At 39.3% G+C, this 17,994-nt stretch overlaps 2 protein-coding genes across 2 annotated transcripts; both read right to left on the reverse strand.

Moving 5' to 3' along the window:
• Positions 1–856: 856 nt before the first annotated feature.
• On the reverse strand, positions 857–6,027 carry rps15a (ribosomal protein S15a). The gene is made up of 5 exons (XM_040004749.1): positions 5,923–6,027; positions 4,973–5,110; positions 4,653–4,732; positions 4,239–4,324; positions 857–989 (listed from the first exon to the last, which is right to left on the reverse strand). Exons 2-5 carry the CDS (start codon positions 5,103–5,105, stop codon positions 896–898), a joined length of 393 nt encoding a protein of 130 aa, XP_039860683.1. The 5' UTR covers positions 5,106–5,110; positions 5,923–6,027; the 3' UTR covers positions 857–895.
• Positions 6,028–7,270: 1,243 nt separating this feature from the next.
• Positions 7,271–15,495, reverse strand: notum2 (notum pectinacetylesterase 2). Its single transcript, XM_040004396.1, has 12 exons — positions 15,480–15,495; positions 14,463–14,790; positions 14,296–14,348; positions 13,634–13,729; positions 13,458–13,518; positions 11,640–11,752; positions 11,410–11,512; positions 10,853–11,041; positions 10,654–10,754; positions 9,826–9,973; positions 9,207–9,254; positions 7,271–8,761 (listed from the first exon to the last, which is right to left on the reverse strand). Exons 1-12 carry the CDS (start codon positions 15,493–15,495, stop codon positions 8,458–8,460), a joined length of 1,560 nt encoding a protein of 519 aa, XP_039860330.1. The 3' UTR covers positions 7,271–8,457.
• Between the last annotated feature and the right edge of the window lie 2,499 nt (positions 15,496–17,994).

Raw genomic sequence — 17,994 nt, forward strand, 5'->3', positions numbered from 1 at the left:
CAGGCCTGTTACCTTGTCTCCTCAGTGTCTTATGCAAGGTCAGCAGCCATACTCAAAGAGGATGGGGACGAGACCAAATACACAAAGGATTCTTAGGAAAAGTCTGTGTGTGCAAAGGCAAAAGGAGGGGGGGCCTGTTTTTTCCCCTTCAAACAAGCTGTTATATCTATAGCAAAGATTCAGCAGCTTCTAATAGCCACTGTGGGGTGGGGGGGGGGCACATGTACGGCACAGATGTATTTATTTGAGGTTTTTTTCCTGAGCCCAGACTCAATATCTACCCACTGTCAGCGTATAGCTTTATGGATGAAGTCCTCTAGGGTCTGTTCCCAGGTCACAACAAAATCCAACCACTCGTACTTTGTGTAAATGGTTTCTAGTTGTCTCAATAGGCAGCCACATGCTTTCAGGTGATGCCTGCGGGCAGACTGATCAATAGATCATCACTTTCTCAATTCTCAAACCAATTGGAGCTTTGACCGAGGAACAAACTGGTTGAAAAATTACTTTGTCTTGTCTGCACTGCATTTGTAGCAGTTACTGGGTTTCTTTGTGGACTTTCAGGCTTAGCTGTTATCTGAAGCCACTTTACTATACATCTCCAATTTCTGGAGTTGATGTGGTTTGTGTCAGATCATACTTCATGTGGTAGTTCAAACCTTTGAACACGATTCATGTTCTTGTCTTGCTCATTGAGCCTACTTTTGTACAATTATGATTAAGTGACATTAATTGTAGCGCCACAGTGACACGTCAAGTTATCAAAGAAATCAAACCATCAACCGCCAACAGCACACACTTCAAGTCCTGGCTCAAACACTTCACTGTACGTAAGAAATCACAGTAGCCTGCCAGCTTTCCTCTGGTTGTTTTTTTATTTGCAGTTCTTTACATTTTAGAAAAAGAATCCAAGGATTTTGCCTCCTGTGTGTTTTCGTCTGGCCTCTTCATGATCCATGATGCCAGCTGAGGTGGTCAGCACAATGTATCTATGGAAACAAGAGTCAAACAGAGCATTAAAATGTGCAGCACATTTATGAATGCATCTTCCAAAACATTAAGTGAAACTGCTGCCAGCTATGGGAGTGTTTAACAAGAAAAAGTACCAACTTCTATATAGAACTCCCAAAATTAAATTATATTTTACCCTTCTGCGCTTTACCTAAACAGAAGCTGCAAAATATTCAAATAAAGCTATTAAAAAATCCCATTGAAATATTAACCCATACTTTAATAGAGAGTCAGTGGCTGATGCAAACTGGGCCCAATATGTCTGCAGGTTACTATGGATTTCATGCTCCAAAAGCAACTGCATTTAACACATCAAAGCTTAACTACAACTGTCACAACAATCTCGATCCTATTCACGCTCATTTTTGGCATTTCCATTCAAAAACAAAAGCATCTCCAAAAACAAAGACCTTTATCTCCCAAATTAAAAGCTTGGGCTCAAATTCAGTGTCCACATATGAAAATTTACCAAATATTTCTTTGTAAAAACAAGTTTGAGTCTGCGTATACTTTGCAGTAAAATATGGGACTCTGAAGTGCTGCTGTTAATGTTGCATTTCCAGCAAAGTATAAAAATATTTTGCCTCACAGTTATTACCCATAGTTGTCCCAAAAGCTCTACGAGCACAGGTCTTTAAAAAGTTAAACAGACTTTCGTTCACCTCAGAGCTGGTTGAAGTTTGTGAAGTGCTACAGTGTGTTTGCGTTGCTGGAGTTTAGTGCTAAAGTCTGCTAAAATTAATCCGTTGTTGAGATTTTATGGTGTAGAAAGAAAATACTTCGTTCTTTCCTAATTAAGTCCAAATGCACCCAAGAGAGCCGACAACATTAATATGTACAAACTGTACACCATCCAGGGCACGCACCATGCCCTTTATTTCCAACGCCAACCACTCAAACCCCTACAAAGGAGCGGAGTTACATTGGTAAGTATGTAGACAATCAGTGCAGTGTTAATTTGTTCAAACATAGCTGCTGTTTAATTCCTTACTGTCCAATAACAAAGGTGTAAAACACCCACATTTTAATACAGATGTGCTTTTACGATGTGTGCTCTCCTGTCATGCTTGACAGAGCATAATAATCACAAGTTTATTTGCCACATTTATTGACATTGTCGCTAAAAGCAATATACTGTCTGCAAAAGATGTCACAACATCATACATGTACATGGTCAACATACATGTCTGAAGCAGTTAAGTATGCTTGGCTGCTTTAGTGAAGTCTGTGCTCTCGAGTCTGATGCTGATGGAATTTGTCAAAGCAAAACGTTAAACGTAGCCTTAACCTCAGGATAAGGTAACACACTGCATCATGTCTCAATGTATGCTCAATCATCCCGGTAAGTCAATCCCAAAAGGTTGATTCTTCCACTGAAAACACTACATCCAGATGAACAGATTCAACCTTTTGGGACACTGCATCATATTACCATTAAAAGAAAAAAAAAAAAAGCTGTAATTATTAGTTTAGGACATTTAATTCTTTGAATGTAGTCTTTAGAGGAGCTGCTGCCTCATCAGTGGACAGACACCAAAAAAGCAAACTCATTCTCAGTTGCTTGATTAAAAGAAAAAAAGGAAAGAGGAGGAGGGGGAGTGTCACAGGGGTGACACCAAGTTGGCTGAACAGATTTTAGGCCTCAACAGTGATGAGATGTCACTCAAATTGGGGGAGTGAGTTATCTGCAAAACGTATTAAGGGGCATGTGTGGGAACCAAAATTGTTATAAAAATTCAGCCAAAGTTCTTTTCCAGCCACACGTATGATAACAGCTGCAGCCTCCCTCTCTGTCAGACACAGTAATGCCACAGTGGAGTCAAGGTGGGTAATGTTTTAAAAAAAAAAAAAAAATCTATAACTAAAAAAGTCTTTATTGCTCTGCTTTCTGAAGCCATTTCTTTGATCTGTACAGTGGAAAAAAAATTCTAATTTAAAAGTTGCTGGTAATGCTGTTATCTAGTCGTGAGTTAGGCCTTAGAGATGTTTTTAATGATAAAGCTGGTGTCGCAAGGACAACAGATTTCTGGCCTGCTACCAATACAGGGCGGAGGGTGAGGGCGCAGACAAAGGAGACGACACAGCCAAAAGTACATTTGGATACCTCAGAGGACCACCATGGGGGAGAACAGCTCAACTATCAGCTAAAGCTGAAGGCCAACTGTCATTCGCTACTGAAAGCAACACCGACAAAGTCAGTGACCCTGAGCAATTTGGAATCAAAGGAAACTTTTAAGGATCCTTTGACACACTCACCCCCAGAAACCTTGTTTTACTTCATCCAGCTAGATCTTCACAACTAAATCTTTTAGTCATCTTGATTAGAGTGAGACTAAACTGTGAGTGACAGAGTAAAATAAATGTACACAAGTGATTTATAAAACATGGGTAAGGGAAGCAATAATGAATGTAAAAAATAAAGTAGTCATTTCATCCTGTTTTCATAGTACCTGGAGATAAAATTGTAAATAAAATTAAATTACAGCCCTACTGTAAGCACAAACTACATCAAAACCTTTGGGTAAAAAGACAATTAGAGTACTTTATCACACCACCTGCTCAAGAAGCATTAAACATGTTTTTAATGCTTCTTAAAGCTGTTTTTTTTATGAAGACACTTCAATCAGCTGCATATCTTTAAACTGAGCTACAGGCTGAGACAGCAGCAATGTCCTCTCTGCCCTCTAGATCACAACTGTAACAGATCGCAAAATGATCTTTCAGACAGATCATCCAACCAACAGGGAAACACATTAACAATGTAATGTGTGCAGGACTACAGAAACAGTGTGGTAGCCATCTGATCGATGGGCCTAGTATAGTTCTGCACTAGTCACACATCTGTCTGAAAAACTATTAAGAGTGCAATTTAAAATAAATAAAAACATCCACTTGTGGCTGCCTTATACAAAATAAATCTTTGTCCAGTTGCATTGTGCCCAAAACATTTAAAAGCGACAAACGGCGATACTTATGCTACAGTTACTCATAACAAATCGAGACATATGGATCGACACAGTTAACCACCTGAAACACTAACCAACTACACCATTTTGTCAGGCAGGGCCAACAAAGAGAAGGCATCAGAGGAGCAAATGGCACACCTTTCAAACCAGAGCCTCACTCATCATATAGAGACATTTAGGGGCCAAAATACACTTAGAAATGCCTGGTTGCTCATTTCTATTGGTTTTTGCATTCAAAGTGTGATGACAAATAGTTCTCACCCAAACTGTCTTGAGGGCAGCAGGTTGTTCTGCCACTTCTCCAGGTCCTTGAGTTGGAGATCAAAACGTGGACTAATCACGCCACACTGACAAAAGAGAAAGAGTGGTTTAGACTCCATTCACAAAGCATTAAAGCTACAAGCAAGGCTAGACAGTGATAAGAGTTAAACCAAGTTTAACATATCGAAATGAAAACAATGGCCACTGACTTATTGGTACATAACTGTAAAGACTGTATAGAAACAGCTTCTCTGTCGCCATTATCACTAGAAGCCCTTTAAGACCCAAGTTAACTTAAACGGCACTAACATAAAATTATATTTCCTTCAGTCATTCATAGCAAAAGAAACAAAGCATGTGTTTAAAACTATCAAAGAAGTGACATGAATAACAGTGCAGGTTGGTTATATTTACCTTGTTCAGCCTGCCTGTGAGATTGACAACAATTTTTCCGGCTCTGTGGTCATCAATGATCTCAAACTCACCAATATAACCTGCAAGGCACAAATGACAAAGACCATTAAGTTAAACACGTTATTAATGCGCATAATTATTATATACATTAAGTTAAACACATCAGGGCGCTTCTAGAGGTCTCAAATTAAACTGAAGTTATACTTTTACCAACTGTACACACAAACAAAGCAGTCAGCCCTTCAAGATGCTTTACGACTGCATGTGGTGCATAAAGTATCAACTTGGAACGCACACATTTTTAACATAACGACACTCACCGTGCTTCATCATGACGGTTAGGAAGCGCACAATAACCTTGGAGCAGGGCCTGATGAGGACCTGACGTTTCCCACGCTTCTCAGCATTGTTGATGCTTTTGAGAGCATCTGCGAGAACGTTCATGCGCACCATGATGCCTGTGGACACACACACACACACAAAAAAGACTTTTAGCATTAGATCCAAAGGCCTGGACAAGAAGGAAATTAGTGAGTATCATCACCATCGACGCTCTACAGACTACACTAGAACACTGATGGTGAAACGTTACAAAAAAAACTCAGTGAATTTGACAAAAATGCTCACTACACTACAAAGGAGGACTTATGTAAAAGAAAGCCTAGTTAGCAAAACCTTGCTAACACGAATCATGCCGACCCTTTTCCTTCCGTCTACAATTATGAGCCTGGCGGCTAATATGTTCCAGAGATGGCAGGTTAAATACTGCTCACACTTTACTCTTGACAAGTAATGCTGTGGCTTCAGTTACACTAAGAGAGGAAAAACGGAGCCTTCCACTGAAGCATGGTCATTCATGAGCACTCAGATTAGCTACTTAGCTTATCCACCTGCAAACGCCACAGTAAGTAGTGCCCTTAGTTCTGCAGTTACAACGGTCAAAATATTATCGACAATATGTACCACATACAGACCTGTACGGACAGCTAAAATGTCTTATTCGTTGGACATTTGAAACTCGCATAACTGGGAGCAAAGCTAACAGCTATCAAGCCATCAAGCCGCCCTGAACGCACCAATTCCCGGGGCCAGGCAGTCCCGCTAACACAGGACAAAAATTATGAATCCGCTTCACTAATGGAAACCATAATCAGCCCAAATCATTACTACCAACTTTGACTTCGAAATGGACTCACTTATGGATTATTTCACAATATGATGCTTTAGATACTTAAAAGATTGAAGGTGACGATGTAAAAACACATCTTACCGGTTCTGCAATATGGCGGAAAGAGGAAGTACGAAAATCTTGCAGTGCATTATGGGAAAAAAGGTCGAGACTTTTTCAAGCCGAGATGGCCCACAGCGCCAAAGCCCAAACTCCCCCAACAATGCCCACGTACCGAAAAATTCATGTTTATTTTGTCCCTGAAAACTGCCAGCGTTTTATAAGAAGTCTGACATTTATAAGTAACTAATATTTTATTTTGTTTGGCAGGTTTAGAAAAATCGTCTTATTTTTTATAGTTGTGAGCTTAAGTGGGCCACTTTCTTCGACCTCAAACGAAGATGAAATTCAGAAAAATAAATAACTTTGCTGAAATTTAAAGCAGTGTCCCCAAGTGACGATGAGTGTACTGCATTAATATCCAGGAGCTTAACTATGAGTGCTTTTAAAAGTGAAAATATATGAATATGAAAATATACATGAGTATGTACACAATATTATTATTATTTCCAGTCCTAAACCTGGCTAAGGGCATCCAGCATATAATAAAACATGCAGATCCATCTGATCTGGCCACCCCTTAGGAAATACGAGAGAAGCCAAAATTATATTTTGTTTGTTTGTTTGTTTTGCCCAGGGAAAATATTGAAGTTCAGAATAGATATTGTAAATTGAAGACTTGGAAAGGCAATTAACTCTCAATGTCATGTCTCAGTGAATATGTCTGGTCATGGTTGTATGTTGACAAATTTGTGAATATTCACACAAACTAAAAACAACGCCATTTCCCTGTTCTTGTGTTTACTTAGTAAGATTTGTTGACGCCGTTGCAAATAAAATTTCCAATTTCAAGGAACACTTTTTTGGTCATTAGGCAAATAAGACTCTGATTTTTGTTTTTTAAATATTCTCAGAAATGAGGACTCAGAGATTATCTTAGCCTGGAATTTGAAGGACAGTACAGCCAGTGTGCTTGGTGGTGAGTAAAGAAAAAAGGGGCATATATTCATGTTAAAAGGGAGTTTTTTCTTCCCACTTTTGTCAAAGCACTTGCTCACAGAGGGTCATCTGATTGTTGGTGGTTTCTCTGTATTATTGTAGGTTTTTTACCTTACAATAAATCCTTACAATTTAAAGCTATACAAATAAAACTCAACTGAATTGAATTGAACTGAACTGAATTAAACACCATCATTTATGTCATTATTTCATATTGTTTCTGCTGTTCTCACATTTGCTAACAGTCTCTATGGACTTGGTGCTCCTCATAGAAGGAAACTGTAAAATATACTTTCAACAATTATTGAATCTTCTCAATGTGTATTCTGACTCAGACTCTGTGAAGAGTATAATAAAACAGATTGCAAAGTGCAAACTCTCAGATCCACATCATATTTTTTATTCCACATTTTGACACGTGCAACACCCTTATTGCAGTACCTAAAGGAAATTAAAACATACAGATACAGCATTGTCTGTAAATGCAAAAACAGCACAACATTATGAAAAATCATGCTTTAACAACAATGAAGGACTGCAATATTAAGCCCTATGAAATACTAGTTGCATTATGTCTGTGTATGTCACTAGACATAGATTGTCACAACTGTGCAGTGAGTAACTGCAGCGTTTTTTGTTTTTTGTTTTTTTACATTAATAAGTTCACATGTCAAAACTGTGTTTTTTTTTCCTTGAATAAACTCACAAATTATTGTGGTAGGTCACTGATCACCTTTGTCTGCCCTACACAGAAATATTACAATAACTAATCACATTTCTATTTTGCATGCATAGAAAGTATGTATAGATACTATGTAATATATGTATATATATAAATATATGTATGTCAGCATAGCATCAGAATCTACACACTCAAACTAAGTCACCAAAATCGGTAGTGTCTTTGGAATTAAGTGCACCAAAAATTACTGAGTAAAAGTAAGTGAAACTTTTTGATATGTTTTCTCCAAAAAAGTTGAACATTTAGCTCATTTGTGTATTATTATGTAGTAATCTGATTACTAGAAATTTGACAGATTCTGTATTTTTCAATAATGCATGTTGGAAATCAGTGAATAACTAAAACAGACTGTAGATAAAGAGTATATAGCAAGTTTAACTGCTAAAAGCTGCATGAACACAAAAGCATTTCTATCTTGTTTGAGCAAAATGTTTGTGTCTCCGTCAGCTTTCAGGTACTTTCTATTCATTACAACTCTACTACCATGCTCTGATGTTACATGTTCCTGTGGAGTGATCAGGCTGAAAGTGTGTTGTAGGAGGTTATGCACAGCCATCTGCTAAACACTAAGCTTGTTGATCAATACAGCTGCAACACCTCTTTCCACTGGTGTCCAGTAGAGGGCCCACTAAACCATTCAAACCCAGATGCAGTGACATACCCTCCAGCCAAGTCTCAAAGTGAACAGTCATGTGGAGCATAATGGAATGCTGAGTAGCACAAGACATAGTAACCAGATTTCTACAGCATTTCTATGGTTACGTTAAATTTTCAACACATTTGTTTTCATCTATTAAGCCTCTGGCTAACCTTTCGTGTACCCTAAATTTTCACACTTAGCCACCATTCCTGACCATGCTGACAAGAGAATCTGCATCTCCCTGGGGATCCAGGCCCAGCCTCTGGAGGTCCAGACCCATGGCTACCAGCATCTGGAGCAAGGTAAGCTCCTGCTGGGTGGTCTTATCCACCAAAGCTGGGCAGGTGGGGTTACACTGTGGCCACTGACAGGAATCCACGAGGTGAAAAGGACATCCTTTAGCCGGGGTCCTGTTGTTACGTATTGCTTCCAGACTCCTGTCCCAGCATTGAAGGGCACGTGGCAGAGACGTGCCTCTAACTTGAAAACTTGTCCAGTTACTTTAGGAACAACAAGAAGGAGAAGTTATGAATTAGAAATAAAAAAAGAAAAATGGGAAGGTTGTCAGAGTTAGTAATTAAGGACCAGAAAAGGGCAAATGGCAGGAGACTGTTTTACTTTAAGGTTTGCAACTGCAAGTGTTGCAACATACAAAGCTACAAAAGACCTTGAACTTTCAGCTCCTGACTTTGATTGCACCCACTTCAGCATAACTAAGTATACTTATATAAGACTGCAATGACCCATCAATGTCCATGTGAACAACTAAATAATCTCTATGTTAAAGTGGTACTGGGAGGCTAGAGAAAGTGTGAAGTGGCATTTGGTGACAATGTGGTTTGATGAACAAGCAAAACAAAAACAGCAGCATGAGCTCACTGGGTAGATATGACTGCTGGGGAGAAAAAACAAGGGTGCCAGGTGAACTTGAATATCCATTCTTACCTTTTGGTAATTAGTGTGTGGGAGAGACAGGACGGAGCAAATACAGCCCTAAAAGACACGCAAAGAGAGAGCATTTGTTAAAATCCATCTTGATTTATTTTTCAACTAGCTATAGTAAGATTTGAATCTAGTCACTGCGTGATGACGACTTCTGACAGGAATGCATAGACGGCACAGAGAACGTCAAGGAACTGTTGGATGTTAACATAGAATTTGATTGTCTGCTGTTTTAAATGGCTGGCAGTTCACTCAACAGTTACAGGCTTTGATATGTAAATGTACAAATGGAAAGGGGATAGTAGCTCACCACCACTGCTCTGCAAGCTCTATTACATTTTGTTAAAGTCACCAATTCTATTTTAAAATATTTTTTTATAATTATAAATTGTAGATTGAATTGATTTCCTGATCTATTAAAACGAATGATTGTATTTGCCACTATCAATGGTCAAGAATATTAAAAGAAAACACTAAAAAGCAGTTCCGTGTTGTCGAAAGGGCTTAATTTCAATTTCAGGAAATGGCTGGAAATCAGTGAGTGCTAAACATACAGTTTTTATGTTCTGTTAATGTTAGTAATGTTTAGACGTCAATATATGATAAGTTCTACGGAACTTACGTAACATCTCTCAGGGAGTTTTTGAGCTCCAAGCCCAGGTTCTGTATGTACTGCCACTGCTCCTCAGACATGCTCTGTCCCCCTATATAGATGTTTTCCACCCTCAGCTGTTCCTCATCAAACAGCCACTGTACAATAAACACAGGGGCTGTAGGGAAAATAGCATTTAGTTGATCAAATCAGTAAATTCAATCAAGTCTATTAGTCACTTCCTGCCAGTTATTAAGCTGTATACACACACACACACACACACACACACACACACACACACACACACACACACACACACACACACACACACACACACACACACACAAAAATCCACCAGTTAAACATACTGTTACTAGCCACACTGGCCTCCTTTTCAATGATTACAGTGAATACAACTCAGGATGTCATGATCTAAAAGTTTACGCACCAGCGTAGCAGTTAGAGTTTCAAGATTTACATAGAAAATCTCGTTTCTTTAATTTCAGACCCTGATTTGGAGATTTTGACTAAACATGTGCTTTTATATGCTTTGCTGATTTAGCAACTTTAAAATTCCATATATGTGACAATAAAGATCTTAAAAGTTTGCATCGAGGGCTGTAATATTCAGAAGGCCTCTAAAAAAAAGATGCAGTCCAGTTCAAGCCAGTCCAGATGAACTTACATTGGCTTATCATGTCATCAGCGTGGGAATCAGTCTGTTCACTGATTGAGTGAAGGAAATTCACAGTTCTAATATGTCAGTGCTCATTATTTCTGAACTGCTCAAGTCATGTCATATGGTGTGCATTTAAATTTAAAACATCATCATAAACAAAGACACCAGTCAACACTCACACGTCAAAGTAGAGTATAGTCTATGACCGAAGAAGCACTTCCACTCCTCCCCTCTTTTAAAGAGCTGCCGACATCTATCAGGAACAACCCCATTCCACAGCCTGAGATAATAATGCACAGTTAATCAATAAAATTCACGAATAATATGATTTCCAAATCCTACATCGGGCATAGGAAGAGATCTAAATATTGTCTTCACCTGAGTCCAATCTTGATAGCATCCTCAGGTGAGCAGGAAACTGTCTCAGGGCAGTTTGGTGATCTTTGCTGCTTGCTCTCCAGAAACCAGCCTGAGTCCACGAGGCCTCGGACCTGAGCTTCTGCACCAAGCTGCTGGAGCTGACTGGCCACCCTCTCAATGTTGAGCAAAACACCTGTTCCACCAGCGCTGCAGGGGAGCCAAGAAAATGAATAAATAGTTTGGCTTTGAGGGTGACATTTTTGTTTAGGATATCAAACTGACAGTGCATGCCAGCTCATAGCGGGGAAGTAAACATTTAGCAGGTTTCACATTCAGTTGATCCTGTTTTAGGGCCCGGGGACGTCTCAAGAACCATGCTGCTAACCTGGGAGGAATGTTCACCATTACAGGGCAAGGCCCTTTAATAAACATTATGTCACTGATCACAGTTGACTGTAAACATCTTCATTGTTGACAAGAGGATGCACCCAAAATAGGACTTTAATGGTAGATATGGAGACGGTCCAGATGGTACAGAGACTCTTGTCCATCAGAGCACAATAAAACTAACTCACCTGCTACCAGACAGCATGACAACCTTGGCCTGCTTGATTCCTTTAGGGATGAGATCTTTGATGACCTCACGGATGATTAGGGATCCCATGAAGTTATATTCAGCTGATAGTAAAGACAAGTATGACAAGATTTTTATTCTCTAATTAACTGAACATTTAGAGAATACATGTTTTCTTGTATCCAAAGGAGCTACAGGTTACCTTATTGTAAAAGATTTGAGGAAACTTACTTGCATTTGTATTCCTATCTCTGACTTTGTCCCTGCCTTGTCGTGGCCTGGAAGGGGGTGTTGGTGCAGGCCCAGTGCCGCTCCACACGTCACTGGAACAGTAAGGGATGAATCTGCCATAAAGAAGACAATCACATTTGTTAGACTAAAGCTGGAGGCCCTGAAGTTGGTTTCTTCCCTCCCCCATAAAAATCACCTCAGGCTGGAGCTGACAACTTCTGTCATATATCAGAAAGTGGCAAATCTCTATTTTGATCACACAGCCTGCATGTTGCTGAATTTCATAAACGAAACTTTATCATTAAAGATTAAAATTGCTTGCATGGATGAAAGCGGAAAGTTAAAAATATCACCCAAAACACTACACGCATATGCCAGTTCACCACGCAGCATATATCCTGCTGTGCCACCAGACTTTTCAGACGTTTCTTTCCTCAGGCTGTGCGATCACTAAAGTCATCCTCGACATTTCAACATAAAAAACAATCTTCAAAAGAAAGAAAGAAAGGGGAAAAGAAAACAAAATAAATTATTTATTCGTCATTAATCGGTGATACAGTTTTGTTGTTGTGCTGCATAATTAAGTAATCTTGTCTGACATAAAAAGGGTCACTGAAAGTGTTGCACGCACAAGGAATTGTGTTTTCAATCCTTTTTAGGTCAAGCATATTACCAGCTGCATTAAGAAGATGTGTTTGCTGAATCCCTGATTATGCAACCTTTTTGTTGTTGTTGTTTTTCGATACAATCATTTTAGGAACTGTAACATTAGACACTTTATCCAACGTTTCACACACAAAAAAATCACCTAAAACAGCTTCAGGAAGCGACCTTACAGCTAAAAACAAGTTTTATTTATAGCATTTTTCAGATTAGTGCACAGAAAAAAATGCACATTTATGTGTTAATTTAAGTTAATTTAATTTAATATAGCTGTTTTCAGTTTTCAGTTTTGGCCTGGATGTTTACAGATATTTGTGAATATTTATTCAGCATATTTTTTCTCAATGTAAGTAATGGTAAATGGCCTGTATTTGTATAGCGCTTTACTAGTCCCTAAGGACCCCAAAGCGCTTTACACAACCAGTCATCCACCCATTCACACACACATTCACACACTGGTGATGGCAAGCTACACTGTAGCCACAGCTGCCCTGGGGCGCACTGACAGAGGCGAGGCTGCCGAACACTGATGCCACCGGGCCCTCTGACCACCACCAGTAGGCAACAGGTGAAGTGTCTTGCCCAAGGACACACGATGAACTGGAGAAGTTTTATGACATCCAATAAAAACATCTATAACTTTTCTCCTTTAAAGAATGAGTAAAGAATCCATAGAAAATACACATACTCAGTAGCACTTACACGCAGAAAACCTTAGTTTTAGTCCAATTTTTTTAATTTTCGAAGGTTTTTACAAAGACATTCTTCATAAATGTTACCAATTATATCTTGATTTACTGAATATTCTTCCCTAAAAATTATTTTTCTGTCAAGAGGGTTTCAATATATATAAAGTGACAGAAGATCTTGATGTAAAAACATTTCATTCTGATGTACAAACGTGTTTATGAAGTGTCTATTTAGTAAGATAACACTTCATTTACATATTCAAACATCAAAGTTCAGAAAATTTATAATACAAAAAAATAACAGTCTTCATATTTGTAAGTTGAATGTTTAATCCTACTCCCCTGCAGTGTCTCCCATTATATACACAAATTAATTAATACAACAACTATGGGAACAAAGAAAAAGTTGTCTTTATACACCTTCATTAACCGCAAAAATACAAAGCACATCTATGCAGGTACTTACACAATATTTGTGTTATGCCAGTGTGGGTTGTCCTCAGCTTTAGAAGATAATATTCCACTTCCTGTAAATCCAACAATCGCTCATTAAACAGATGTCCACTTGCCTCACTAGTCAAAGAAAGCAACTCTGTGGAAACGTCTATGAAAGGCATTCTGAAACACTGTCGGCTGACTAACCTCTTTTAGTTTCAGGCCACCCCGATGAGCTCATTAGTCGGGGGATATTTTGGTACCTGTAATCACAGGTCTCTCTGCTGTAGCAGCACCAGCCACCTAAATATAATAGACACTAATATTAGACATTCACATCCAAGATAGGGACACCCTTGTTAGCCCATCACACAGGCCTGTGAGGAATGGTGAAAGCAATGGTTGCACCTGCAGGCTGCTACACTAACATGACCATAGTATGCATTAACTGTATTATTATGGGGTCTTTACCTTACAATATAAAGCAGCTTGAGACAATTGTTGTTGTGATTTGGTGTTATATAAATAGAATTGAAAAAAGATAATAATAACAATAATAATTCACAGTTGAGCAAAAGACTAGAATGATCTCTTTAATTTACAAACTGTCAGCATGCAGATTGCTCATTTTTGCTAATTTGTCACTCAGTAACATGCAGGAAAATGATTTGTGTTCGATATCAGAGTACAAGTAAATTTGGAAGACACTCCCCCGGTGTTAACCTCATTTCAAGTCTGTGACACGGAGCAACCAAAAAAGTTGACAGGACAAGATGACATCCACATTAAGATTCCAATGAGCGGGTGTCACGCTAAAACAAACTGACCTTAGGGGACTAAATTAACCATATGGGGTTTTAAATACTCACCTTCCAGAAATAACAACCATCGGCGGCTTCCTCTGAATTCCTTTAGGTAAAACCTGTAGAACAAATGAATGAGCATGAGGAGAAACAGAAGATAAACCATCTTTGTAAAATCACTGACTCAATCAGCAAACAGACATTAAAGAGCAAAAACACCCAGAACTTCTCACCCAGCTACTGTCCCATCATTACATGTAACTTGTGTGTTTGTGAGGTAGTGCAGCCTCATGTCATCTGTCTGTTGTCCAGCTCCACGAGTCCCTGCAGCACCTTCCTGTCTTGATTCGGCTGAGCCTCCGGTGTTTCTGGAGGTGCTTCCAGTTCTTCCAGTGCTTCCTGAAGTAACATCAGCTGCGGAGGCAGACTGGCCAGCATCACCTTGTTGGATCCCACTAGACTTCTTTGTGGACTTTCCAGTAGCTTTAGCATTACGGTTGTTCTGACACCACAGTCCCCCAAGCAAGAGCAGGAAAACAAATGGACCCAGTATCTTCATATCTGAGGCAACATAAAAAATTAGGGACATGCTGATTAATTCATGCAAAACATGAGAAATCTTCAAAAACTTTCCAACTTGCAAATACTTTACCTTTCAAAGAAGAATCAGTTTTGAAGATTGCTGCAATGAACCCCTCACCCCAAGGGTCAGGCAGATAACTGGTTCTGCTGGAGAGAGAGACTGGTGAGACATTCAGTGCACTGTGACAAGGTGCGTGAGGAGGGTCCTAGTCATGAGTAAGTGATGAAGTCTTGACCAGGTTTTGATGAAGGCTGCAAATCAGCGACGACCTTTATAGTGCCACCATATGGATCAGATTTCCTCCCATTTTCTCTTGCAGCTCCTCTCAGGCCCTGAGATCATCTGGTGACGACACACCGCAAGGGGAGGTACTGGATGGTTAGTGGTGAGGAGAAAAGATAACACACGCATCTCTTCAACATATTTCAATTCTTTGCACACACCCACCTTCAAGCACTTTCCCAGCTGACCGTACCTCATGCACAAGTTCTTTTTTACCCCTAACCTCCTTCTTCTCCCCCCTCCATCCGCTACTGATTGCCATTTTTTTTCTTATTTAAACATCTACATGGTCAGCATGACCGCACAGTCGCTTTGCATGGAATGTGACCCAGAGGTCATTCGAGCGCCCACCTCAAACATTTTCTGACATGGGAATCAGTCGTACCGTAAGGTTCCCGCATGGTCAACAGTCTCAAAGCACAGGTGGAGGAGACTCTTCTTGGTTGTAGCACCATACGCATTATGCATTGCCTCATTCTTTTAAGTACGTTCAGTTTTACAAGAATAACAGATATCTAACAATTTATTTACTGGGGTAAAGTCATTACATAACTAATATAAAGTATAGGAGCGTGGTTTAGTCCTTTTCAAAGGCACATTAACAGAAAAACATATTATAATTAAAGAATAATAGCTTCTGTTCCTTTAGTTCATTTAATAAAATCATTAGTGTTATTAAAGAACTTAAGATAAAAGGTCAGGCCTTTGCAGCACACAAATTATTCTTTGTAAAAAAATTGGTGGTGGTGGGGGGGGGGATTAAGGCCTTCTACTTATCAAAATCCCCATTAAGATAATTCTTTGGAGCTTATTATGTCATTAGACAATCTGACTATTTAAGCATATTATTTTTATTAACTCAAATGCAGGAAGATTTGTAAATTCCTCGCACAATTTTCAGTTCAGTTTAATTTTCAAGCACTTTATGCAGATGATACCACTTAACACTTAACAGCTCCACTGTAAGACTTAATTTTAACTATCCTACCATATTTCTGTGATCTACAGACGCTGATTACAATTAAAGGAGGACTGCTGAAGCAGTGTTATATACTCTAACCCCCTTTTGGTTCTTGTCTTGGGCTAATCACTCAAGCTAAAAAAGTTCAGCGATTTCTATCCTGCAGAATTAAAGGTTTTGTGCACTGATGGTAACTTTACCCACAGCTTTGCAGACTTCTGTTTGTCAGGTTAAGTTAGTTTGCCTTTGGTGATGAAAGCGACAGAGTATTTGAAACTGATCTGTAGCTGTCGCCCCTGGGATGGCTGCAGGGTGACGTACCACCGATCACTAAGGATCACGAGCCCCAGAGCTCTAAAATTCTCATCAATGAAATGCACACCATCCCAGAGTGTCAATCAAAGCAAATAATGATCGCTTGGAAGGCCAGTGGCTACACAAGGCAGCGCAGGGCTGTATAGGGTAGTCTGGGCTGAAAAGACTGCAGGGTGCACATTTCAGAATGATAAAGCAAAGAAGAGAAAAATAAATACATTATGCCAAAGGCAAATTGACATCTCTATTGGAAAACTGTACAAACAGAAAACAGCACACTTACAATCAATGTAAAAATAGCAACTAGATGCTTTTGGAATGATTTAAATCTTAAAGGTTCATCCTGTATATAAACATTTCTGTCAGGATACAGCCACATGTCTGAATGCATTCTGGATGTACATATGATACAATGATATAATATGTTGTCTGCAATAATCACCCAACCATTTAAAGACTTACAAACAAAGCAGACAGTTTTTCTTGGGTTTGTCTTATTGCTTTGGCATGAAAAATGGTATTTTGTCTCATTTTCAAGCACCTCGTGCTATTTTATCTACTTTCAACTATGGCCAGAAACAAAACAAAGCTACTCAAAAATATGTCTGAGATCGTATGTGCCTACACGCAATAAAAATGTAGCCTAAGGCCTATACCGAATTTGATCTACCGAGCTGAACAATTCTTCATTCCTTCAGTTGTCTTGAAGCATGCACACCACCATCTGTCTTCCCAGAAATCAATGCAACAATCTGTTTAACAGATACCTCAAATAGCTAAAAAACGAAAGAAGTTGCTGTAAATCTATCACCATTTCGCGAGAATGTCACGAACAGAGAGATGGCATTGCTGCTATTTTGTTATTCTTTCATACAGGATTGGACAGAGTGATACGTTTTTTAGTACAGGCCTCAGATCAGCGGATCAAAATGAATTTGTGCTCTAGATCTTGACTGATTCAACTCCCAGAGCATTTCAGTCTTGTCCCTTTGTAGCTTCTGCAGCAGACACTACCAGACCACCACAATCACACACTATGAGTGAGACCAGACATGCTTCTGGAGCCTATCATATGTGTATTTTTCCTTTGATAGACAAACATTGTAGATAACACATAAGGGGCTTGTGTGACATGTTGAACTTCACCCTGACCGGGACAACAACTTGACCCCTTGTGCAGCATAGAAGGCATTCTTTCTCCCCTTGTGTTGTTATGTTTCACAGCGAGCCTCCAAGGTCAGGATACCTCAGGCTTCGGGTGGTCCGGGCACTTTGTCTGCTGTGCATGTGTGTCATCACCAACCACAAGAGCTGAGGGCTCAGCCATGAGCGAGAATATTTGACGGCTGATAACTTCAAAGAACAACGATCCAGGGACGGCTGTCGTGATCTAAATTCCATTGCTTACACTAAAGCACAGAAAGGTTGCGACCCACGCGTAACAAGTATAAAATCCAGCCCTCCAACTTTTACAGTAAACCTTTTTCTTTAGAATAATTAAAACTCTCATGGGCTGCATCAATACACCAGCAAAACTTTAAATAAGCTTATGATCCAAACCTAATCGTAGCTTGAAGCCTCCTTTTCACATTGCATGTAATCTGAAAATCTGCAAGAGCATCAC

Source organism: Simochromis diagramma, unplaced genomic scaffold (assembly GCF_900408965.1).
Source record: "Simochromis diagramma unplaced genomic scaffold, fSimDia1.1 OVJJ01000487.1, whole genome shotgun sequence".
NCBI classification, from domain to species: Eukaryota; Metazoa; Chordata; class Actinopteri; order Cichliformes; family Cichlidae; genus Simochromis; species Simochromis diagramma.

Coding starts and splice junctions, on each gene's coding strand:
- rps15a (XM_040004749.1), bottom strand. CDS start 5,105: ATGGTGCGCATGAACGTTCTCGCAGATGCTCTCAAAAGCATCAACAAT. Junction 4,325..4,652: donor TCACAGGCAGGCTGAACAAG/GTAAATATAACC, acceptor CTCTTTTGTCAG/TGTGGCGTGATTAGTCCACG. Junction 990..4,238: donor CTGCCCTCAAGACAGTTTGG/GTGAGAACTATT, acceptor TTGTTTCCATAG/ATACATTGTGCTGACCACCT.
- notum2 (XM_040004396.1), bottom strand. Junction 11,513..11,639: donor AGATAGGAATACAAATGCAA/GTAAGTTTCCTC, acceptor CTTTACTATCAG/CTGAATATAACTTCATGGGA. Junction 10,755..10,852: donor GCTATCAAGATTGGACTCAG/GTGAAGACAATA, acceptor TTATTATCTCAG/GCTGTGGAATGGGGTTGTTC.